Source organism: Cervus canadensis, chromosome X (assembly GCF_019320065.1).
Source record: "Cervus canadensis isolate Bull #8, Minnesota chromosome X, ASM1932006v1, whole genome shotgun sequence".
NCBI lineage: Eukaryota > Metazoa > Chordata > Mammalia > Artiodactyla > Cervidae > Cervus > Cervus canadensis.
Window position 1 is genome coordinate 70,198,622 of NC_057419.1, and position 25,852 is coordinate 70,224,473.

The following is a 25,852-nucleotide window of genomic DNA, read 5'->3' on the forward strand; positions in this document are numbered from 1 at the left end:
CAAGGTGTTTTATCTCCTGATTCAGAGAACCCTCATTAACATCAGGTTTAATAAAGTTTTGTCACAGTCAACCAAAAGCCAACTCCTATTAGCCAAATCCCAACACATATAACAGTCAGACATAGACAAACAAGCAAGTAAATCCAAAGGCCTGGGACCTTAACCCAGTAGTCGGAGCTCTAACCCAATCCTTTGAGTACCTCAGCAGCTCTAACCTCTTGCATTGTCATCTTAAGGTGGGTCTCTAACCCATGGTTGTAGCCTTAGGGTTCTAACCAAATGTAATAAACTCCCCTAGGTGGGAGTCTATCCCACAGTGTTGTTATCATTCTTCAGTCATCCTGTCATGTCCGACTCTTTGCGACCCCATGGACTGCAGAACACCAGGCTTCCCTGTCCTTCACTATACTCTGGGGTTTGCTCAAAGTCAAGTCCATTGAATTGGTGATGCCATCCAACCATCTCATCCATTCTAACCCACAGTCCTGACGAGATTACTAGACTACAGGCACATTTTAACTACATTTAGCACATTTAACTACTGGCACATTTTAACGAGTTTACTCACCCCGAAGATGTATTATCCTGGAGCTGTTCCTTTTCTTAAAAGTGAGAGGGGCCTGAGGATCCCGGAGTGCCATGGTGAGGAAACAGGAACCCGAGAGATGATTCTCTAGACAAACTCAGTCGAGGTGGCCACTCAGGGTGGGTGCTGAGGGCCCACACTCTGCCAGGGGCTACAGTGCCTCAAGCAGATGGTCACAAGTCCTAAATCTCAACTGGGCTGCCCAAATTCAATGAACATGGGCTCACTGCCTGATGTGCACAGAAGCCAATACTTAAGGCAAGAGTTTTTGAGAAAAGAGAGGCTGACCAATGCAGAAGACAAGGTTTCACATCTCTCTTCAATTCAGCAGCCTGGGTGAAATCTAAGTGAAATGAAGTGAAAGTTTTTCAGTCGTGTCCAACTCTTTGCAACCCCATGGACTGTCCATGGAATTCTCCAGGCCAGAATACTGGAGTCGGTAGCCTTTCCCTTCTCCAGGCGATCTTCCAAACCCAGGGATCGAACCAGGTCTCCTGCATTGCAGGTGGATTCTTTACCAGCTGAGCCACAATGGAAGCCCCTGAAATCTAAGGGGTCAGGAGAATTTCTAACTTGGAAGCTAATTGGCTAGTCTTCAATTAGTCCATTTCAGCTACTCAGGTTACTGGAAGCCAGGTTTTCTTCATTGAAGGACTTCTCACTTTGTAAAGGGCCCTCGGGGCAACATTTCTCTTCTCTGAATTCTGCAGTCTGAAGATCTTCCTCCGGGGTCATCCTGAGGTCATGCGTTCCTTCTTGGACACATGAACTTCTTTCTTTGTAAAATGACTCAAGGTGTGATTAATCAACAATCTATTTGAGGAGGCAAAAGCAGTTTAAGCTAGTCAATTGTTTCACACGCTCTTTCACTAGCCCCATGAACTCCAGCACATTACCCAAACTCCAAGACAAAGAAAATCACAGTGTAGCAAGGAGATCATGTAACATTCACACCAGAGGATGTAGCATAGAATGTGCTTGAGGTAGAATCTTTCCCAGTTGGAAACAACTCAAAGTTTTTAGAATTTTTGTCATTGACCAGTATCTTCCCTCCTAGCTACCATTTCATCTAAATAACCAATATTTCCACGTATTTAAGTAGCAACAAAAAAACTAGAACTTGCCTAGAATTTTCCCAGTTACACACAAGATAAAATAATTGAGTACTTTCTTAATGGAGAGGTCTCTGGCTCCCTCAACCCAGGGTAACGGTCACCAGTCCTGGAGACTTTGGACTCTCTTAGGCCCTCCATCTGAGGATCTGGTCATGCCCACCACTTCCACTGTCTGTCTACCCCACAGCTACTTCACTTAAAATGACCTCTCACTGATGGCTTTGCATTTTCCTAAGGCTCCAAACCTAGACAGTGTATTAAAAAACAGAGACATCACTTTGCCAACAAAGGTCACTATAGTCAAAGGTATGGTTTTTCCAGTAGTCATGTACGAATTTGAGAGTTGGACCTTAAAGCAAGCTGAGCGTCAAATAATTGATGCTTTCGAACTGTGGTCTTGGAGAAGACTCTTGAGAGTCCCTCGGACAGCAAGGAGATCAAGTCAGTCCATCCTAAAGGATATCAACCCTGAATATTCATTGGAAGGACAGATGCTGAAGTTGAAGCTCCAATACTTTAACCACTTGATGCAAAGAGCCGACTTGTTGGAAAACACCCTGATGCTAGGAAGGAAAGATTGAGGGCAGGAGAAGAAGGAGGTGCAGAGGATGAGATAGTTGGATGGCATCACTGACTCCATGCACATGAGTTTGAGAGAACTCTGGGATATAGTGAAGGGCAGGGGGGCCTGATGAGCTGCAGTCCATGGGGTCACAAAGAGTGGGACATGACAATGACTGATAACAACAAGGCTCCAAACTGCCTCACCGCAGGCCATTTACACTTGCTTTCAACTCCAACTGCCTGCCCTCTCTACCCCTGCTTTTGACATCTTCTTTCAGCAGTGCCCAACCTTTTTGGCACCAGGGACTGGTTTTGTAGAAGACAATATTTCCACAGACTGGGAGTGGGGGATAGTTTTGGGATAATTCAAGCACATTCCATTTATTATGAACTTTATTTCTAATCTAAATGTCCCTACTGCTCTCACATGAGGTTCTGATCCAAGGCCTGGATGGTGGGCACCCCTGCTTGTGATCCATATTTACAATATATGCCTACAATATGTCCATTATCTCCAAAGCTTCCTCCTACCCTCATTATTTATTTACTCATTTATTTTTTTGGAGGTGGGGAGGAATAAGAACAATTAATGTAGCATCCACACTTTCAGAAAATCTTTAAGTATCCAATATAGAATTGTTAACTATAAGCTCTATGCTATACAGTATATTTCTAGAAATTATTCATCTTATATAACAGAAAATCTGTGTCCTTTGACAATCACTTTCTCACTATGCCTCTTCCCAGGCCCTGGCAATCACCATCCTACCCTGCTTCTATCAGTTTGCCTGTTTTAGATTCCTCATTTAAGTGGTATCATGTATTTGTCATTCTGTGTCTGGCTTATTTCACTTAGCATAATGTCATCTCGATCATCTCTATTATTGCAAATGACAAAGTTTCCTTCTCTTTAAGGCTGAATACTACTCCATTATGGGCTTCCCAGGTAGCTCAGTGGTAAATAATCCACCTGCCAATGCAGGACACACAGGAAACCTGGGTTCAGTCCTTGGATTGGAATGATCCCCTGGACGAGGAAAGGGTAACCCACTTGTAAGAGGTAACCCATTGGAGAAGGAAATGGCATCCTCCCCTGGAGGAGGAAACAGCAATCCCCTCTAGTATTCTTGCGTGGAAAATCCCATGGATAGAGGAGCCTGGATTCCATGGGGTTGGAAAATAGTTGGACATAACTGAGCGACTGAGGACGCACACACACAACACTCCATGATATGTAGACACCATATATTTATCCATTCATTCATCAAAGGACATTTAGGCTGCTTCCCTGTCTTGGTTATTGTGAATAATGCTGCAACAAATATGGGAATACTGATATCTCTTGGAGAGTGTAATTTTAACTCCTTTGGATAGATACCCAGAAGTGGGTTTGATGAATCAAATGGTAATTCAGTTTTTAATTTTTTGAGGAACCTCAATACTGTTTTCGACAGTGGCTTCACCCATTGACATTCTCACTCTCTAACAGTATAAAAGAGTTTTCTAAATGCGTTCACTTAATCAGCTTACTCTCTACTGGAGAGAGAGCAAGACAATCAACTTTTCAAATTATTGTTGTGGTAAAAACACTTAACATCAGATCTACTCTCTTAAATTTTTAGACACATAATACAGTACTGTTAAATACAGGCACAATGTTACACAGCAGATCTCTGGAATTTATTCATCTTGCATAACTGAAACATTATACCAAGTGAAAAGCAACTGCCCATTTCTCCCTGCCCTGGGCCTTCTGTGTTTCTATGTGTTCTTTTTTTTTTCTTCATTTATTTTTATTAGTTGGAGGCTAATTACTTTACAATATTGTAGTGGGTTTTGCCATACATTGACATGATTTCTATGTTTTTAAAAATTTTAGATACCTCATATAAGTGGAACCATGGAGCATTTGTCTTTCTGTGACTGGCTTTTTCATTTAGAATAATGCCCCTGTGGTTTCTCCATGTTGTCCCATATAACAAGATTTCTTTTATTTTTAAGGTGAAATTATATCCCATTGTGTCTACCACATTTTTATTATCCATTTATCTGTTGGTAGAGATTTGGGTTGTTACCATATCTTGGCTATTGTAAATATGGTGCAATGAACACAGGAGTGAAGATGTCTCTTCGAGATCCTGATTTCACTTCCTTTGGATGTACAATTGACCCTTGAACCATGCGGAGGTTAGAGGCACCAATCCCCCATGCAGTCAAAAATAACTGTATACTTTTCACTCTGTCCGAACTTAACTACTGATAACCTACTGTTGACTGGAAGCCGTACTGATAACCCGTGATTGCATATTTTGTATGCTGTAAGTATTTTCTACTGTATTCTTACAATAAAGTAAGGTAGAGAAACTAAAATGTTATTAAGAAAATCATAAGAGGACTCCCGGCCGCGGCGCGCCAGGCCGCCCCCTCCCGGCCCCGGCCGGCCCCGCTGGCTCCGCTCAAAGTTTGCGGCCGCCCCTGCGCCCGCGCGCCCGCCGGATGTATGGGTGATATACTGCAGCGGGTGTCAGGGTGAGGGACGGCCATATCTGCCAGTGTGGCCCGAGCCGTCAACAACAAAAAGGGCGCGGGAGCTCGGCGGCCGCACGGACGGGCGCACGGACGCCGGGACCGCCTCGCCGCCGCCGCCCTAGCGGGCCGGGCCCCGCTGCGCCCCGGCGCGCCTCGCCGCTCGGGGTCTTACAAACCGAACTTGACCGCACACAAGCCCGCCGCCTTCCTCAACGCCGCTGGGAGCGTCCACCCGCCCTCCACCAGCATGGCCACGTCTTCACAGTACCGCCAGCTGCTGAGTGACTACGGGCCGCCATCTCTAGGCTACACCCAGGGTACTGGGAACAGCCAGGTGCCCCAGAGCAAATATGCCAAGCTGCTGGCCATCATCGAAGAGCTGGGGAAGGAGATCAGACCCACCTACGCGGGCAGCAAGAGTGCGATGGAGAGACTAAAACAAGGCATCATCCATGCCCGAGGATTGGTGCGGGAGTGCCTGGCTGAAACGGAACGAAACGCAAGGTCCTAGCTGCCTTGTGAGCCTGGAAGGTTTTCCAGCTTCTTCCCAGAGGAGAAGTTACAGTTCACCTCCCTTATTGAGATGAAACTTTTGTTTTCAAGTTAACCAGTTCAGTTTCTCGTCCCTCTGCCCCTCCCGTGGTTCATTTAGGCTCTGAATCTACAGTCTCTTTAAGATTGAGGAAAGATTTTGCAATTGATTAGGAGTTACATTGGAAATAGTTAGGAACTTTCCAGGTGTTTGTGGTTTTGTTTTCTTTTTTTAAAAGCATTGATTCAAAAGATGCACGTAGAAGTTACCTGTCTTACAGCAAACTAGTTTTGACTCTGAGATACCAGTGTCAGGTTTTCTTTTGAATACATTTATGTTAACCCACATTGTTCAGTGTTCCTTTTCACAAGCTGATATAACTTGAAGTTTTTTTTTCAGTAGTACGGACTTGACAGCACACTTAACCTAGTAGCCAGTCCCCTCGTTTGCCATACGGTATAGATTCTGCTTAATGTAACTTCTTTTTTGCTTAAGCATATTTGCATGATTATTAGTGCTTTGAAGTCCATTCTAAAATGCACAAGTTATAAATACAGAAGAAAGAGCAACCTCCCAAACCAAACCTAACAAGGACCCCTGAAATTTTTCCTAAGACTGTATGTAGATTTCAGTTCTGCCTTTTCTGAGGGTTGACCCAAACATCTGGAAGAAAATGGAACTGTTTGTGTCTTTGTATTTATTACTTGATATAATAAAGCTTATTTTCATTAACAGAAAAAAAAAGAAAATCGTAAGAAAATATATTCACAGTACTGTATTTAGCAATACTGTAAGTTTACAGCATCCATTTATAAGAATTATGTCAGTACCTACATCTATATTATCTTACATGACACAAAAGACTATAGATACAAAACACTAAATATAAAAAATGAAAACATAATGTAAAAAGAAATTCATATTTAGTTACAGGTATAATGAATGATTCAAACTTTGATAATGAAGAAGTAGTAATATGACTGCTCTGTAGTAGCCTAGTGTAATCAATAGGATTGCTTCATGGTTGCCAAGCATATACAGTAATGAATGAATCGCTAAAAATTTTTATAGCATACACTATTATGGTAGTACTTATAATACAGTACTGAAAACATTGTTACTTTAAGAGAAAACACTTACCTATGATGACAGTCTGATGTGCAGCTTATCCATTGATAAGAGAGAGGTGGGACCCTGTGCAGTAATATAACACTTTGAAAGTAAAGTTATAAAACAGTAAGAAAATGAAGACATTATTAGTTTTATATTAAATATCCTCACCTTCTGCCTATGTAATGGTAGACCATCCACTTCAATACAAGTCTTGTATGCAATGTTCTACATGACGAATATTTAGCTGGTGGTGATGATGAAGGTGATGATGACACAGAAGCATCTCATACAGTCCTTGCCATAGAGTTATTAGCTCTTAGGACAAAGACACTCACACACATACTCAAGAGATAAGTTTATTACCTGTATGGCATGACGATTATTTACTGCTCATTGAGTGGAAGTGGGTCATCATGAAGGTCTTTATTCCCATCACCATCATGCTGAGTAGGCTAAGGTGGAGGAGGAAGAAGAGGGGTTGACCTTGATGAGTGGCAGAGATGGAAGAGCAGAGGAGGTGGAAGGCAAGGCAGGAGAAGCAGGCACACTCAGTGTACCTTTATGGAAATACATTGTAATTTCTCTCCAAACATATTGCTTTTTCATTTCTCTAAAAATGTTTCTGTGTATTATCAGCCCTCCTTCCACTATTTGCTTTCATTTCAGTGCCCTTATCATAGAAGGGTCCATGCCATACAAGAAGTCAAAAGCAGTCTTGAGTACTCTGAACACTTCTGCCAGATTGTCTAATGTCAATTTGTTTTCTGGCACTGCTTCTTCTATGTCTTATTCGTCATCATCCAGCTCTGGTTTGGAACCAATCATGTCCATCAAGTTGTATTCTGTTAATTTCTCTGCTGTAATTTCTGTTAGCCCTTGGATTGTTCCAAGATCCATATTTTGGGACTCTTCACCCCCTCCCAACTTTTCATGCTATATCCAAAGTCTCTTTCATGATTTCCTTGACTGACTCTGTCATAAATCCTGTGAAGGCATGCACAACATCTGGACAGTTTTCTTTAGCAGGAATTTATTGTTTGGGCATTCATGGGATTTTGTGTGTGTGTGTGTGTGTGACAACAATCACATCTTCAGTCGTGCAATCCTTCCAGACTTCATAATGTTCTATCAGGGTTCTCTTCCGTAGCATTGACAAACATTTCCATTGAATGCCATGTGTACTGAGCCTTAAGGGTCCCTCTGACCCTCTGATCTATAGGCTGACTTAGAGATGTTGTGTTTAGGGGAAAGGAGACCACTTTGACGCCTTCAGTGTTGAACTCATGGGGTTCTGGATGGCCAAGGGCATTGTCCAATATCAAAAGAATTTTAAAAGGCAGTCCCTTACTGGCAAGGTACTTCCTGAATTCAGGGACGAAGCACTGATGAAACCAATCCCCCCAAAGTTTCCTGCTGTCCGGCCTTCTTGTTGTACAACTGAAACACTGGGAGATTGTGTTTATTGTTTCCCTTGAAGGCTCAGGGTTAGCAGCTCTATAGGTTAGTGGAGTCCTGATCATTTGCACAAAACCCTGATGGCATTTGCACAAAATCATAGAATTAGCCTATCTCATTCTATCTCAAATCCTGGAGTTCACTTCCCTTCCTTAACAATCCATGTACTTTGTGGCATTTCCCCCAGAATAGGGCACTTTCATCTGCATTAAAACCTGTCCAGACAGATCTGTTTTCTCCTCAGTGATTTTCTTTTTTAACTTTTTCTTGGAGTACAGTTGATTTACAATGTTGTATAAGTTTCAGGTGTACTGCAAAGTGATTAGGTGATATATATGCATATATCCATTCTTTTAAAGAATCTTTTCTCATATAAGCTATCACAGAATATTGAGTTTCCTCCTCTATACAGTAGGTCCTTGTTGGTTATCTACCTTGTATACAGTAGTGTGTATATGTTCATCCCAAGCTCATGATTTATTCCTCCCTACCATGTTTCCTCTTTGGCAAACATAAGTTAATTTTTGAGATCTGTTCAGTCTGTTTCTATTTTTTTCCTTTGTATCAATTTTTTAAAATTATATTTCCACATATGAGTGATGTGATATTTGTCTTTGTCTGACTTCACTTAATATGAAAATCTCAAGGATGTGCATTGTCTCCACTTTTATTCAACATGATTTCAGAAGTCCTAGCTGTGGTAATCAGAGAAGAGAAGAAATAAAAGGAATCCAAGTTGGAAAACCACTAAAACTGGCACTGTTTGCAGATGACATGATACTAGACATAGAAAAGCCTAAAGATGCTACCAGAAAACTACTAGAGCTCATCAATGAATTGGTAAAGTTGCAGGATACAAGATTAATACCCAGTGATTTTGTTAATGGCACCTGGGAATGCATCTGTTGCCTCTTGATTTCTCAAAAGCTGCTTCTACTATTATTTTGATATTTTAAGTCAAATCTCTCTCTAAAATTATCTGACCAACCTTTGCTGGCATAAAATTCTCCAGCTTTAGACCCTTTACCCCCCTTTTGCTTTAGGTTGCCATAATGACTTTGATTTTTCTTCAATCATATTAGAATCTATAGATATGCCTAGCTTATAGCAATCCTGCACCCATATACAAGCTATATTTTCAATACAAGATAAAGTATTTCACAAAAAGCACAAGATTTTCACACCTGCTGGTGTAGCTGCAGTGATGGCTTCATAAATTTCTTTTTCTTACAGTGGTCCTTATGCTGGATTCATTCATCTTGAAATGGTGGCAACCACGACTGCAGACCCAAACTGTGGTACATAACAAGCAACTTTTTGTATGAAGTCATGACTTCTCTCTGTTTCTTGTGAGCACTTCCAGCACCACTAGGGGCACTTCATTTGAGTCCTATGCTGTTATTCAAGGCTTACGGTATTGTACTGAACACAATGAGAAATACCCATGGACCATCAGTGATCACTTTGAGATCACAGTTTACTATAGAAATTGCTCATCAGGAATGTATAGTGCTATTCATGGTCCAAAAGTGTGTGTGTGCGTGTGTGTGTGTGTGTGCATAACTTTTGATAAATTTAATCCTTTTATATTTGTGTATATTTTATGATAGTAAGTGATAAAATAGACTACTATCTACATAAATTTTATGCATTCATGACACCTTTTTCTTAATTTTTTGTATTTCTAGGCTATGCGAGTCCCCTGTGAGTTTTTTTCAAATCATCTCAAATCTCTGAATAGTTTCCCAATGTATTTATGGAAAAAAATTCATCTATAAGTGGGCCTGCACAGTTCAGTCTTGTATTGTTCAAGTGTCAACAGCATACTCAGAAGTAGAAATGCTGAGTCATGCGATAGTTACAGTTGTAATTTTCTGAGGAACCTCCACACTGTTTTCCATAGTGGCTGTGCCAATTTATATTCCCAGCAACTGTGTACAAAAGTTCCCTTTTCTCAACACCCTTGCAAACACTTGTTATCACTTGGCTTTTTGATAATAGCTCTCCCAATAGGTATGAGGTGATCTCTTACTGTGGTCTGGATTATCATCTCCCTGATGATTAGTGATGCTGAGCCCCTTTTCACATAGCTGTTGGCCATTCGTATGTCTTCTTTGGAAAATATTTAGGTTCTTTGCCCATTTTTAAAGTTATTTTTAATTAATTATTCTGTTATTGAGTTGTATGACTTCTTTTATGATTTAGATATTAATTTATCAAATATATGGCTTGAAAATATTTTCTCCTATTTCACCTTTTCATTTTGTTGATCATATCCATTGCTATACAGAATCTTTTAATTTGATGTAGTCCAACTTATTTTTGTTTTTCTTGCTTGGGTTTCTGCTGTCAAATTAAAAACAAATAAACAAAATACAAAAAAAAAAAAAAACAAAAAAAACAACACACACACCCAGAACATTGCCAAGACCAATGACAAGGAGCTTTCCCCCATGTTTTCTTCTAAGAGTTTTATGGTTTCTGGTCTCATTTTTAAGTCTTGAATCCATTTTGTATTTTTTTTTAGTATGATGTAAGATAGGACTCCAGTTTTACTCTTTTCATGCAAATATCCAATTTTCTCAACACTATTTGTTGATTGAGGATGTATGTTTTTTCCGTTGTGTATTCTTAGTGCCTTTGTCAAAGATCACATGCCTATAAATGCATGTGTTTATTTCTAGGCTCTATTCTGCTCCGTTGGTCTGTGTGTCTATGTTTATGCTGGTATCACGCCGTCTCATACTATACTCCAAGTCAAGATGTGCCATGCTTCCACCTTTGCTCCTCTTTGTCAAGATTACTTTGTCTATTCAAGGTCTTCTGTGGTTTCATATGAATTTTAGCATTTATATTTCTCTGGAAAATTCCACTGGGATTATGACATACATTATATTAAATCTGTAGATCACTTTGGGTAGTATGAATACTTTAACAGTGTGAATTCTTCCAGTTCATATACTTGGGACATCTTTTTATTTGTGTCTTTTCCACTTTCTTCCATCAATGTCTTGTTGCTTTTAGTGTATAGCTCTCTCACTTCCTTTGTTAAATTTATTCCTAAGTATTTTACTCTTTTTGACACTTTTCAAATAGAACTGTTTTCTTAATTTCTTTTTCAGATAGTTTGTTGTTAGTATTTACAAACACAACTCATTTTTGTGTGTTATTTTGTGTCCTGCAGCTTTCTTGAATTCATTTCTTAATTGTAACATTTTCCTGGACACTCGGAACATTCACCTCACTCTCACTTTCCCCCAACAAGAAAGGTCACAATCTCTCTTGTTACTAAGCTCTGCCAGCCTGAGCCAGGGCATGATGCCAATAAAGTCAAATTGCTGTTCTTACCCATTTCAAGTGCAGCTGATCTAAGTTATATGCTTACCTGTGATACTTCAATTTCTTAATTGCATTCTGGACCATCTATAAAGGTATTTTGTTACTTATACAATTTTAAAATCTGGGTTGCTGTAGGGAAAGGGGCTTGGAATTCCTGTTCCACTGTATTGCAGATGCCACTCAGTCAAGATCCTTTTATTTTCTGATACCAACAATTTTACTCAGTGTTCTTTCACATTGGCAAGAAAATCCCAACTCTCTTGACATGTCTTGTTCTGAACCATAAAAGGAGGTCCAAGGATTTCTGATTCATTATACAAAATACCAAAACCTTTATACCTATACGGAAATACAGCAATAAATGGGATATACTTTGTTCATAACACAGATATGGATGTCAAATAAACCTTCAATTATAAGGAATAGTATTTTAAGAGCATCAGAAAGAAAGCCCTAAACAGAAAAAGATACATCTCCCAGTTACTGAGGTCAAGCAAGAACAAAAAAAGACATAAAATGTGTTCCCTTCAGCTCTACCTTGGCACTCAGCTACTTGGAATACTTACTTCTCTTTTCAATCACAAGATGAAAGATCTGCCCTGGATGTCACTATGTGGGAGGAGCTGGTGGACTTAGTTCTGGAATGTGTCCTACCCATGGCAGTAGTGCTCTCTCTTCCTCATCCTATGATGTAATTCAGGACCTCCAAGGGCTGATATCAGGAACTGGATGCTACAGAACCCCAGTGGTTCTGGGTGGCTATTTCTTTCCGTTCATTTCAAGGGGCTTCACATATATATCTGACAATTCCTTCTGTGACCTGAGATTGCCCTCCTTAGACCTAAGGTCTCAAACCCTGACAACTATACTGTGACAACACAGCAAGGAGATGTTCAGCTTGAGAGCTCTGCCTGGAGCCTTCTTACACCTAATACTCTGGGGTGTTGCTTTCCTCAGTCCAGGTGCACGGTGTCCTCCTATAGGCCCTTGTCCCTTAGATTAGAGACTTCTTGGGAAATGCTGCATCCCTGAAAAGCCCTGAGCAGTTTCCCTGCTCCAAACCTTGCAGAGAAGGAGTCCCTGTCCTAGGAGTGATGAAAGATGGGAAATCCATGGCATAAGTAATGGGGGTCCAGGTAGAGACCTGTGAGGGAAACAAAACGTGGTAACCTGTCCCTTCTCTCCTTCAGCCAGACTTCTCAGGCAACCTCTGTTCTAATAAATAAACTTTATATTTCAGATCTAATAGATATGTCTTTATACAAAGAAATGGCTGTGAGATGATTTTTTTTTTTGAATCCTGATCTTTTGAGCTTATCTGAATCTTTAAAGCTTTCAGATCTTTTAAGCTTATCTGAGACCTAGTGTGTATGGATAGATGATCCTATTGTCAGTGAATAATATCTTTTTCCTCTCTTCATATGTCACATATATTTTGCTTTTATTATTATTATTGCTCTGGCTATGTGTTACAGTATAATAGTTGGACATGAGAGTCCCTCTTCTTATTGCTTCAGATACATTTCACAGTAATGAGAATAAAAAGGGAATTAAGGGCATAAGGTCAGCTCAGGCTTGCAGGAGTGAGAGGGTGAGCTTTAGACTAACTCAAATCAATGGCCTACAACCATCACTGTCACTTACCAGCCATGGGAAATTTGTCACATTATTAAACTGAAGAGTGCCTCAGTTTTTTAACTGTGAATGGAGCGTGCCAAGCCCGGTCTGGAAGGACTGGTGGCCTTGGTGCTAACTGTAAACTATCTGCTGCAGTGCCTGGCAGGCATCATATCCCTCACTTTTTGTGACTGGTGGCTGCACTTTCCAACAAAGATCTGACCTTCCTTATGCCTGATACAGGGCTTCCCTGGTGGCTCACTGGTACGGCCTGTGGTACAGGAACCGCAGGAGACATAGTTTTGATCCCTGGGTCGGGAAAATCCCCTGGTGGAGGAAATGGCAACCCACTTCAGAATTCTTCCCTGGAAAATCTCATGGACAGAGGGGCCTCGTGGGCTACAGTCCATGGTGTCACAAAAGTGTCAGACACGACTTAGCAATTCAATAATAACAAAAAGGCATGATATAAAGAAGTTAGGGAGAGTGCTTACAGCCATGCCCTGATCTTCTAGAACTGACATCAAAGGGTAGGGCATGACTCTCTTTTGTCCCCTCTGTTCAGGGATGGGTAGACCCCTCAGTCTCCACTCCGGCTCCACAATTTGAATTCTGGTGGGGCCTGGGGAATCCCCTCCTTCTTGATCTCAGGCCTATTTCCTCATAGTAAGACCCATACCTTCCTGTGAGCCTGGAGGAAGAAATAAGGGTGGCCTTAACTAGCCATACCTGCCAATAGTCTCACAAGAATGAAAGCTCTGGAAGCTGGTTGAGGATGACAGATGATTCCTCTCAGGGTCCCAAATCAGGGTCCCAAATTCTGACTCTCAGCCAAGCCCAAGATTCCCCCTTGTTAACATGGGACCACCACCATGAGAACAAAACCCTAATTTTCCTGCTACTCCTTGGTCAGAACTGAAGGGCCCCTTGGCCTGACAACTCTGCCTGGAGCCTTCTAGCCTGACAGTAGGGAGGATTGTGTGTGGACATCCTGGTATGTGTGTTTCCACATTCTTTACCATCCTCAATCTGATTGAAAATAACCTGGAAATATTCCCTGAATTGCCTTAATGCTTCTCCAATCAGGCCCCCAATTCCCTGAGACTCTCAAGGTAGAAGTGGAATTTGCCTCATGGCCCACCCAGCCCATGGTCTTCCAAGGCTAACGGTAGTGGAAGGAATATGTTCTGTCCCACTGTTTTGAGGCAGGTGGTCTTTTCAGTCTTCAGGTTCCTTACCTTGACTTCTGGCACAACCTGGAAATCATCCTTCTGCTGAGCTTTGGCTGCTCCCTTTGATCAGGATGAGGTTCGTTACGTCCATGTGATCCTCTGGGAGGAAGTGAGTAGGACTCACCATGTCACCAGGCCTATGTGGCACACTCTCAGGCCTGACAACAGGGACAGTGCCCTCTGTAGCCCCCTTCTTTCTGGGAGGGATCCTTTGTTGTTGGTCAGTATCATCAATTGACTCCTGTTAGGAACTGGGTACCCTTCCTCAGCTGATAGAGGCTCCCTCCATTAGCCCAAGGATTTTAAGGCCCTGAAGCCATCTGCCTTCAGAAAATAAGGGATAAACCTAGTCTGAAAGCCCTGCCTGTTCCCTCCCAGGGCCCATTACATTTGCGGGACTTTCTAAGAATTTATCTGTAACGGGGTAGTTGGCGGCCACACTCCTCATACAGGACTGTGCAAATGTCATGCCTGGGATTTCCACTCTCTGATGAAGAGCCAGCCTATAAATCAATGTCCACATCTCCTTGACACCCTCCAGGCAGAAGTCAGGGGACCCTTGAGCTGGCCAGCACTTACCTATGCTTCCCAGGGCTAACTGGAGAGGAGGGACTAAGTGTAGCCCTGTTGGCTGTGAGTTGAGTGGCTTCCGTGTCCACATCCTGGGTCCTCGCTTTGCACCCTTCCTGGGGTTCTATTCTCTGCTGATCTGAGGCTGAGGACTCTGCTGATTCCCAATGTCCTCACCTTCCTGGGACCTGATCTGAAAGCATTAACTACAGCAGCCTGGATTTTTCTGGACTTTATGGGCTTGCCAATGAGGACAGGTCTTTACAGGTTGCTACTGTTGTGGCTGGGTCTTTCTATCGCCCTCATTCAGGTTAATCACCATCAATTCTGAGAGACTGATCCTCACTCCTATCCGACCTCAGAACTCTGCCCCAACACCAAGTTTCTTAGGTCTCTGAGAAGCCTGAGAAATAAGCGAGGCTGTGCTTTACCTAACAGTTCTGAGATTCTGTGTGTCTGAGAGCAGTCGGGAATGCTGTTCCAGTGACCCCCCCCACCCATATTCTGGGGTGCTGCTCTCCTCAATCCTCCTACATGGGGTCCTCATCTTGCTTTCTGTATCTTGGATTAAAGGCTCTGGGGAAATTATACATCTCTGCAAACTCTTGAGCCGTGTTTGCTCTGCAGTGCTACAGAGAATGGGTCTCTCTCCTAGGAGTGCTGGAAGATGGAGAAGCTATAGCCCATGGCAGGAGTCCCAGGACAGGTGGTCACCCATCAGGTAAAAAAAGTACATCAATCTATCTCCTTATCAGTCAGGTGAAGGTTCTCATGTTATTTCTCTTCTGATAGATATACTTTCTACCGGCAAGAGACTGTAAGCATGATATGGAGAGCCCTTGGTCTTCAGAAGTTATCTAATATGGCCAACGTACATGCTTATACTGGCACCGAATATTGTCTCATTTATCTGTGAATAATGAATAAGTGATATGTATTTTTTGTTAAATATATTTGGTATTCTTACTGCTCTGGTTACACATTCTGATCCAGTAGCTTGAGCACAAGGGCATTCTTTATCACCTAGAACAAATTTTGAAGTATTGAGAAAAACACTGAAATAAAAGATACAGGGTGGGGACTTTCCTGGTGGTCCAGGGGCTAGGACTCCAGGCTCCCAATGCAGGGGGCCCACGTTTGATCCCTCGTCAGGGAAGTAGACCCCACGTGTCGCAACTAAGAGCCAGCACAGCCAAATAAATAAATAAGAAAAAGGAAATGAAATATCAAATGTTAAAAGTACTTGTTTAAAAAAAAAAGACAAGGGTATGTCTTGGGGTCGGGGGAGGGTGAAAATAGTATGAGTGCTCCAGTAGTTTATAGAGCAGGAGTCTAGTCCCAGCTCTGTCATTTACCAGCCTGAAGTATTTCGGCAAAAATCAAACACTATCTCTATGAGCCTCGGGCTCTCCATCGTGAACTGTGTTTGATAAGCCCTGTCTTGCTGGACTGGTGGAATATATGTATTTACAGAAAGCATCTGTCATGGTGCTTGACTCTACTGAGACATTAAGGGCAGTGGCTGTTATTACTATGATTATCTTGACCTCAGATAATCAGCTGGGATTACATCAGCCAGTATTCTTTTTTTTTTTTTCTTTTTGCATCTAACAGATATCAGGTACTATGCAGCATTCTAACTGAAGGAAAAAAAAAAATACCCAACCTCCTGAATCTAGCAAAAATTCTGCCTAGCAATGAAAACAATGTAATATGCTGTTTCCAACCCCACTTTACCCTTTTCACTTTTTCTTCTTGAGGTAGAGAGCATCTCAGCCTCTTCCATAGAATGACGGCTTCTCTGAGAGACTATAATTGAATGGGCAGAGGCTGGGACATTTTTGACTAAATATCACCAGTATAAGCATGAAGACTTCTTAAGAGTAGATGCTCAATTAATGTTTGTGTAAAAGAAGAACCACGAATAAATCATTTGAGATAATTTATATTCTCAAACATTCTTGAAAACCATAAGCAGATCCATGTATATAACTTTTATCTTTACAAAAAGGGAGACTAAACAGAGAGGAAAGCAAACCAAAAACTGACTAACTTTCAGCTATATCTCTATTTATGTATCAATGTTCTGAGCCTCTCTTAGTGTGGTGTCTTTCACATTTCTAAGCATATTCTTATACTAAAGTGATGTTATTCTCATCCTGGATCACAAGTGATTTAAGGATTTCCAATATGTATTTCAAAAAACAAAACTCTTACTCCTAAATTTGACAAACAGCAAATAGTGTGTACCCATGTAATTAATATACTTCTATCATTAAACTAAATAAAGTTTCTGTTGAAAAAAGTAATACTGAAAATTATGGGGGAAAGTCAACAAGTTATTGATGCATATTAGGAACACAGGTTGACAGGCTTTTACAACCACAAAGTGAAGAGCAGGCTTCAGACCACACTAGGGGTGAGATGAGCAGCTAGATGTGGCCCTGGAGTGGGTACTGGCCGAGGCAGAAGTGCTAGCACTGGCCGAGGCAGAAATGCCAGCACTGGCCGAGGCAGAAGGGCCAGGCCTGGCCCTGGCAGACACGTCAGCCCTGCCCGAGGCCGAACTGCCAGCCCTGGCTGCACCAGAAGTGCCAGGTCTGGCCGAGGCAGGAGGGCCAGCACTGGCTGAGACAGAAGGGCCAGGCCTGGCCGTGGCAGACATGTCAGCCCTGGCCGAGGCCGAAGTGCCAGCACTGGCTGAGGCAGGAGAGCCAGCACTGGCTGAGGCAGAAGGGCCAGGCCTGGCTGAGGCAGAAGGGCCAGGCCTGGCCGTGGCAGACATGTCAGCCCTGGCCGAGGCTGAAGTGCCAGCCCTGGCTGCACCAGAAGTGCCAGGTCTGGCCGAGGCAGGAGGGCCAGCACTGGCTGAGGCAGAAGGGACAGGCCTGGCCCTGGCAGACATGTCAGCCCTGGCCAAGGCCGAAGTGCCAGCTCTGGATGCACCAGAAGTGCCAGGTCTGGCCAAGGCAGAAGGGCCAGCACTGGCTGAGGCAGAAGGGCCAGCACTGGCTGAGACAGAAGGGCCAGGCCTGGCCCTGGCAGACACGTCAGCCCTGGCCGAGGCCGAAGTGCCAGCCCCGGCTGCACCAGAAGTGCCAGGTCTGGCTGAGGCAGAAAGACCAGAACTGGCAGAGGCAGAAGGGCCAGGCCTGGCAGAGGCAGAAGGGCCAGGCCTGGCAGAGGCAGGATGGCCAGCATGGGCCGAGGCAGAAGGGCCAGGCCTGGCCGTGGCAGACATATCAGCCCTGGCTGAGGCCGAAGTGGCAGCCCTGGCTGCAGCAGAAGTGCCAGGTCTGGCTGAGGCAGGAGGGCCAGCACTGGCTGAGGCAGAAGGGCCAGCACTGCCTGAGGCAGAAGGGCCAGCACTGGCTGCAGCTCTGGCTCTGGCGCTCTCTACCTCCTCTCTCCAAGCCTCCTCATAATGCGGCAGTAAGGCATCGGGGACCGAATCGTTGACCTTGGTCAAAAACTGCAGGACTTTCATCTTGCAGTTTTCTGTGAGTGCTTTAGGACCCCACAGGAACTCATAGCGAGGGGGATCGCTGCCGGGCACCTGGTGGTACTCCAGGTACTCTTCCCGCACCAGATCTTCTGTGATGAGCTTCCTGGTGTCTCCAAAAATGAAGTGCCTTCTTCCATCATAGATGCCCAGAATATTCAGGAACTTCCAGACATCCTCCTCAGAGGCACGGCGGCCATTGAGGTAGATGACACCCAGCAGAGGCATCAGAAGACCATTCTTCGGCAGCCCCCAATCACCTCTCATAGACTCACTGTCGCCGAAATCTACGTTGCTCACCAGGGTATAGGAGTGACTGTTGGGCCTGACTTCCCTCAGCACCAGGCCAAACACCAGCTCCATGTGCTCAGAGGCCCTGCTGAGGATCTCAGGGAATTGCTCCCTGTACCTTCTGTGGATAACCTTCAGCATTTCAGACCTCTTAATGAGCTCCCTCACTTTATACTTAAACAGCATGTACTGCACCAACATCTCTGACTTCCTGGCCAGAAGTTCTGTGTGAGAACTCTCAGCAGCAGCTGAGGCCTGGGAGGAATTTTCACCTTCCTGAACTTGGCCCTCGGCACCTACACCAGCTCTTGAGCGTGCTTTGCCACCTGCACCAGATCTTGAGTGTGCTTTGCCACCGACACCAGATCTTTTGCGTATAGCACCTGCAGCAGCACTGGTGGTGCCTTGGGCTCCCTGAGGCCCCTTGGGGGTGCCAGCAGCAGATGAGCTTGAGGGAGCGCTCTCTGAATCAGGAGGAGAGGAAGAGGTGGTCTCTTCTCCCCCAGATGTGGTGGCCTCATCACGAAGACCCTGGGTATCAGCCTGGGCCTGGCGACGTTTCTCACGAGCACGGTTCTTACTCTTCTGCCCACGAGGCATGATGGCTGTGCTCAGGGACCGTAGGCAGGAGTCTGGGCCAATAGGGGATTGGGGCACCTGAAGGATGGAGAATGAGGTGACATGAGCACCTTAAAACAGGGAGATTCTACCTTGGCTTAATCAAAGGCCGCCTCTGCAGGTGTCCTTGGGGACACTGCCCTAGGAATCCACAAGGCTCCTGTTTTCCTGGCCAGCGTGTCCCCTGAGAATCCCACAGAGGAAGAACAGAGGCCTTAGATTTTTCCTCTGCATCCTCTCAGCCCTGCTTTGGATTTACTGAGGTGACAGCAGGTGCTGACAGTGGGTTCCTTTCAGCTCATCTTCACTATTATCACATCAAATCCTGGCGGAGCCTGGGCATCCTTCCCTCTGCTACTCTGATGTTGACAGTTTAGACCCCCACATGATCCAGAAGCAAGTGAAGGGATGCCTCAGTCCACCTCCCTCCCAGGGGATAACCAGTGCTGAGAGCTTAGTAGGGTCTTTTCTACCCTGAGTTCACTGGGATCATCATTCATGGTCCTTACCTTGGCTCCTTAAAATGTTGGGCATTATTCTCCATTTGCTAACTGGTGGCTGCACCTTCAGACTAGACATTTCCCCTCCCCTAGACTTGGTATAAAACAGTAAAGCAGATGTTCAACCTCACAGCCCATCCCTGAGATTTCCTGGGCTGAAATCCAAGGGTTGGGATGGATGCTTTGTGTCCTCACTCAGGTTCCTCAACTGAGCTCCTGGTAGAGAACCTCCTCTTTCTCCTGAATTGATGCCTGTGTGATAGTAAAAGCCAACCACCCTGTGTCCCAACAGGAGGAAGTGAAGATGACCTCATCTTACCAAACATGGTCTCCTAAGAATGGAAGCTGTTGCAGGCAGGTTGCTGTCCCTGTGGTCCCATCCAAGATCCCAATTCAAAGTTAATTTTTTTTTTTTTGCTTTTCTTTTCTTCTACGTGTCTTTTTAAAAACAAACTTATTTATTTTTAATTGAAAGATAATACCTTTACAATATTGTGTTATTTTCTGCCCCACAACAATATGAATCAGCCATAGGTATACTGTATGTCCCCTCCCTCTTGAAACTCTCCCCCATCCCACCCCATCCCACCCCCTACCCCATCCCACCCCTCTTAAGCTGTCAGAGTACTGGCTTTGAGCTCCCTGAGTCATGAAACTAATTCCCACTGGTTATTTATTTTACATATGGTAATATGTATGTTTTCAATGTTGCTCTCTCAATCTGCCCCTCCCTCTCCTTCCCCTACTGTGTCCATGAGTGTGTTTTCTACGTCTCCATCTCCAGGCTGCCCTGCCAACAGGTTCATCAGTACCATCTTTCTGGATTCCATATATATGCATTAATATATGATACTGGCTTTCCTTTTTCTGACTTAATTCACTCTGCATAAAAAACTAGGAATAAAACTATCACATGAGCCAACAGTACCACTACTGGGCATATATCCTGAGGAAACTAACTGAAAAAAACACTTGTACTCAAATGTTCACTGCAGCACTATTTACAATAGCCAGGACATAGAAGTAACCAAGGTCTACTTTTGACTCATGACAGGGTCTAAGATTTCTCCTTCTGCTGACCACTCCCTTAGATGACCACTCCTTAGCCCACAGTGGGGACCGACATGTATTCTTGAGGTCGACCAGGGATGACGACAGGGAGGATTTGGTCTGAATGATGTGGTGTGGAACATCCCCACAGCCTCTGAGGTTCTCACCATGACACCTGGTAAACCCGAAACCCTCCCCTGTCAACCTGAGGCTGCCCCCTTTGACCTGGTCTGTCACTTCCCTGAGATGTCCCGGGAAGTGTCATGTCAAAACGCCCAATTCTCCCAGGCCTGAGAACAGGGCTGGTGCTTGATGTGGCCCCGTTTCTTAAGGAAGTAGCCCCCAACCTCACTCAGCGTCACAACCATGAATCATGTTGGGGACTAGCTCCCTTTGTTGAACTGGTTTTATTCTGTTAGGGCAAGACTCTCAATTCCCCAGGACCACCTCCTGTGGACAACAGGGGGCACCACAATCAGCCAGCTCCACCTGGGGCCTCTTAGAGCTGAGTGCAGGGGGGCCGCTCAGTGTGGCCCCCTTGCAGTGTCGAAGTCTGCTCATCGGCCCTCAGGGCCGTTATCTAGGACCGAGAGCTCCTTCGAGGGTAGAATCCGGGCCTACCCCCACAGACCAATGCCTTCACCTGAGACGCTAGACCGCATTCAGCCAATAGCACTGAGGGGCCCACAAGAGCCATATCACAGGGGTGGGATGTGGATGGGTCACTTTTATTACTGGGAGGGTTGGGAAAGCTCCTTCAGCTACATTCAGGTCCTCACCTTGGTTCCTAACGAGTCCTGGACACCAAGTCTCCGCCAAACGGTCGCTGCGGCTATCGGTCAAACTTCTCGCCTTCGAAGCGGAAGTGGAGGGGAGCTGCGTAAGGTCCTACGTGCGGTCTCCCAGGGACGACGGCAGGGGCAGCGTGCTACGGGAACCCCGGTAGCTCAATATTCATCCGTCCCGGGATTCTCTCTCAGGGTCCTCCGTGTGCAGTTTATCAGAGCCCTGAAAGTCTCCATCTATGAACCCAAGTCCTTCAGCCCCCAAACAAAGCCCTCACCTTCCCAAGTCCCTAGTGGAGGGAATCAGGGCACTGCTCTGAGCATCTCTGCTTGTCAGGAGGGGTGCCACTCTGTAAGCCTCCCTCTTTCAGGGAGAGATCCTCTCATTAGCACTGATTGTCCTCACCTTAAGTCTGGTTATGGTCAAGATGACACCCCTCTGCAGATCTGGGGCCCTATCCTGCTAGAGAAGGCCTTGCCGTCCCTGAGATCACACAGGTGGAATGAGGGGACCACTCAGAAGTAACTCTTCTGGGTCTCTCAGAGCTAAGAATTTACAGAATGCTGTTTGGCTCCCTCTCCAGGGGTCCCCTCTAACACTCAGCATTGTCATCTGAGGTCCTGCTTGGGCTCAGGTTCGTCCACCCACTAAACTAGGCTGATCCTATTAGACAGAGGCCTCACCTCACTGAGAATTTCCAGACTGAAATCAACCTGACATCTGTGACTTGAGCTTCCTCGGGAGCACAGCGACAGAGGTTTTCCAGGGCCTCCTTTTATGCAGTGTGTGCTACTGTGAGTCCACTTTCATGTCCTCACATTGACACGTAATGAATCCTGTAACTCCACTGTCTGCTTTATGAAGCTGCTTGTCTTACATCAAGGTCCAAGTCTCCTTGAGAATTCCAAGTTGGAAGTCAGGGTGACCCTCATGTGATCGTAGTCCATAAGGGCCTCCAAAAACAGGCAGTGGGGATGCAACTCGAGTCCTGGATTCCTCTTGCTCAGCATCCCCACTACATCTACCACAGCCTGGGACTGCTCTTTCTACTGATGTAAGATACCTCTTTGGGTGACCACCATAATCAGGAGTCACTGTCTCCACAGTCCTCCTTCATGGAGTTCAGATATCAGCTTCTGTTGCTTGATTAAAGACTTCCTGGGAAACGTATATTCCTACAAACACTTGAGCAGTTACCCTCTAGGAAATCTGGGAGAAAACGGGACTCAGTCCCAAAAGTGATGTAAGATTAGGAAAATGCAGCAGAAACCAAGGAACTCAGGACAGATGTTATGCTGTCAGAGAAAAAGAGCTGATATATTCCTTCTCTTCAACCAGATTTTGGGTGTGTGCTTAGTCGCTCAGTCATGTCCTATTCTTTGCAACCCCATGGACTGTAGCCTGACAGGCTCCTCTGTCCATGGGGATTCTCCAGGCAAGAATCCTGGAGTGGGGTGCTCTCCTCCAGGGGATGTACCAAACCCAGAGATTGAATCCAGGACTCCCACATTGCAGGTGAATTCTTTACTTTCTGAGCCACCAGATTTAGGGTAGTTCTAAAATCTTTACTTTCAGGACCCTCCTATTGGTCCAGTGGTTAAGACTGTGCTCCCAGTGCAGGGGGCCCAGGTTCGATCCCTGGTCAGGCAACTGGATCCCACATACCAGAACTAACAGTTCATGTGCCACAACTAAAACTTTCATATGCCACAACTAAAGAGCCTATATGTGGCAATAAAGATCCTGAGTGTCACAGCTAAGACCCAGAGCAGCCAAAAAAAAAATAAAAATAAATATTTTTAATTAAAAAAATAAAGTAAAATAAAAAAATAAAAAAAGAAAGTATGTACTTTCTACATAGAAGGATAGCACCTGATAATCTTGTAAGCCCTTGATGACTTGAGGGTGTCTGAATTTGCACATGCAGATGATCATATGGTTACTGAGCATTATCTCTTTCTCTCCTTTATCTCTCTTAATTATTTTGGTTATGTGTTATATGGCAATATTGATGGTAGGAGAGTTTGGGGGAGAGTATATACATGTATATGTATGGATGTATGTATATGTATGGATGAGTCCCTTCACTTTTCATCTGAAACTGTCACAATATTGTTAATCGGCTATCCCCAAGCAAAAAATAAAAGTTCAAATTATAAAAGACAAAACTGTGCTTCCAATGCAAGGGGTGTGAGTTCAAATCCTGGTTGTGGAATTAAGATCCCATGTTTCAAGGGGCAGTCCTAAGATGGTGGAGGAATAGGATGGGGAGACCACTTTCTCCCCCACAAATTCATTGAAAGAATATTTGAATGCTGAGCAAATTCCACAAGACAACTTCTGAATGCTGGCAGAGGACATCAGGCACCTAGAAAGGCAGCCGATTGTCTTCAAAATGAGGTAGGACAAAATATTAAAGATAAAAAGGGAGACAAAAGAGGTAGGGATGGAGATCCATCCTGGGAAGGGAGTCTTAAAAAAGAGAGAAGTTTCCAAACACCAGGAAATACTCTCACCAGTGGGTCTGTGGCGAGCCTTGGAATCTCAGAGGGCAACATAACTGGGAAGAAAAATAAATAAATAAATAAATAATTAATTAAAACCCACAGATTACATGCCTAAGGGCAACTCCCAGTGGAGAAGCAGCCCAGACACTCGCATCTGCCACTAGCAAGCAAGGGCTGGGCAGGGAGGCATGGGCTGCATTGCTTAGGGCAAGGACCAGGCCTGAATGTCCCGAGGCCAATCTGAGGGAACTAACTTGAAATAGCAACCCAGACTGTGGGATAGCTATCTCACAAAAAGCCCTAACCTAAGACACTGCCAGGCCCGCTCACAGAACAAAGGACTGAGCAGAGCTAGCTGGCTGCAGACTGGCCCATCCTCTGCTGGAGACAGGCAGGCGAGGGCAACCAGAGCCGGAAGGGGGCAATTGCGGCCCCAGAGAGTCATCCTCTATGAAACTGCAAGCAGGCTTCGTTGCTAACCAAGACTTTTTGGGATTATGGATGGTTGACATCTGCCAGGAGGGTCACAGCCAGAGATCAGCTCCCCAGAAGAGACACATGGCACACCTGAGAAGGTGTGCCCATTGTATACCCAGAAAACCAAGCAGCTGGTACAGGGGAGGCAATAAGACACAGCCTCCAACTGGGGGTGACTGAGCTCACCAAGCACCTGGTCACCTGAGCTGCTCAGACCTGGGACGGGCACAAAACGCAGGTTCAACCAAGTCTGCGCCTTTGTGGAGTACCTGAGAACCTGAACCTGAGCAGCTTAGACCTGGGAAGTGCACGCAACCCAGGGCCTGCCTCAGACAGTTCCCGGCAGAGCAACCTAGAGCCTGAGCAGTGTAGACTGGGAAAGCACACATGCCGTGAGCGGGGGCAAACCCAGTGTGGCCCAAACCCTGCGACCACGCCCCACACATACCAGTGATGTTTGTTTGCAGTGCTCCTCCCTCCACACAGCATGACTGAACAAGTGAGCCTAAAAAAGTGACCACCACCGCCCCCTTGTGTCAGGGTGGAAATTAGACACCGAAGAGACCAGCAAACAGAAGAAGCTAAAATAAACAGAGGGAACCGCTTTGGAAGTGACAGGTGCAATCGATTAAAACCCTGCAGTTAGAACTGACTACATAGGAAGGGGCCTATAGATCTTGAGAAGTATAAGCCAGATAAAGGAACTATCTGAAAATGAACTGACCTCACACTGCCCACAACAGCTCCAGAGAAAGTCCTAGATATATTTTTACTATTATATTTTTTTAATTAATTAAAAAAAAATTTTAAGTCCTCTATTACTCCTTTAATTTTCATTTTTATAACCTACTATTTCCTTGCCAAAAAAACCCTATTTTTAAAGCAAACTTCGTGTATATATATATATATATACACACATATATATATATTATAATTTTTGTGACTTTTTTTTTTAATATTGCATTTTTGAGTATCTAACCTTTACTCTAGATTTTTAATCTTTGCTTTTTGGTATTTGTTATCAATTTTGTACCTTTAAGAACCCAATCTTCAGTACCCATTTTTACCTGGGAGCGAGATTACTGGCTTGATTACTCTCTTCCCATTTTGACTCTCCTTTTTCTCCACCAGGTCGCCTCTATCTCCTCCCTCCCCCTTCTCTTCTCTACCCAACTCTGTGAATCTTTTTGTGTGTTCTAGGCTGTGGAGAACACTTAGGGAACTGATTACTGGCTGGAACTGTCTTTCTCCTTTTGATTCCCCCTTTTATCCTCCTGGCCACCTCTCTCTCCTTCCTCCCTCTTTTCTTCTCTGTGTAACTCCATTAACATCTCTGAGGAACCCAGACTGTGGAGAGCACACAGGGAAGTGATTACTGGCTAGCTTGCTCTCTCCCCTTTTGAAACCCTCTCTTCTCCTCCTGGTCACCTCTATCTCCCTCCTCCCTCTTCTCTTCTCCATGTAACTCT

At 44.5% G+C, this 25,852-nt stretch overlaps 2 protein-coding genes across 2 annotated transcripts; one reads left to right on the top strand and one right to left on the bottom strand.

Annotated features, from left to right (window-relative positions):
- Positions 1–4,935: 4,935 nt before the first annotated feature.
- Positions 4,936–6,075, top strand: LOC122435378 (cyclin-dependent kinase 2-associated protein 1-like). The gene has a single exon (XM_043459516.1). The coding sequence runs from the start codon at positions 5,042–5,044 to the stop codon at positions 5,303–5,305; it is 264 nt and encodes an 87-aa protein (XP_043315451.1). The 5' UTR covers positions 4,936–5,041; the 3' UTR covers positions 5,306–6,075.
- Positions 6,076–16,614: 10,539 nt separating this feature from the next.
- LOC122435372 (melanoma-associated antigen B4-like) lies at positions 16,615–21,469 on the bottom strand. Its single transcript, XM_043459512.1, has 2 exons — positions 21,393–21,469; positions 16,615–19,102 (listed from the first exon to the last, which is right to left on the bottom strand). Exon 2 carries the CDS (start codon positions 19,043–19,045, stop codon positions 17,066–17,068), a length of 1,980 nt encoding a protein of 659 aa, XP_043315447.1. The 5' UTR covers positions 19,046–19,102; positions 21,393–21,469; the 3' UTR covers positions 16,615–17,065.
- Between the last annotated feature and the right edge of the window lie 4,383 nt (positions 21,470–25,852).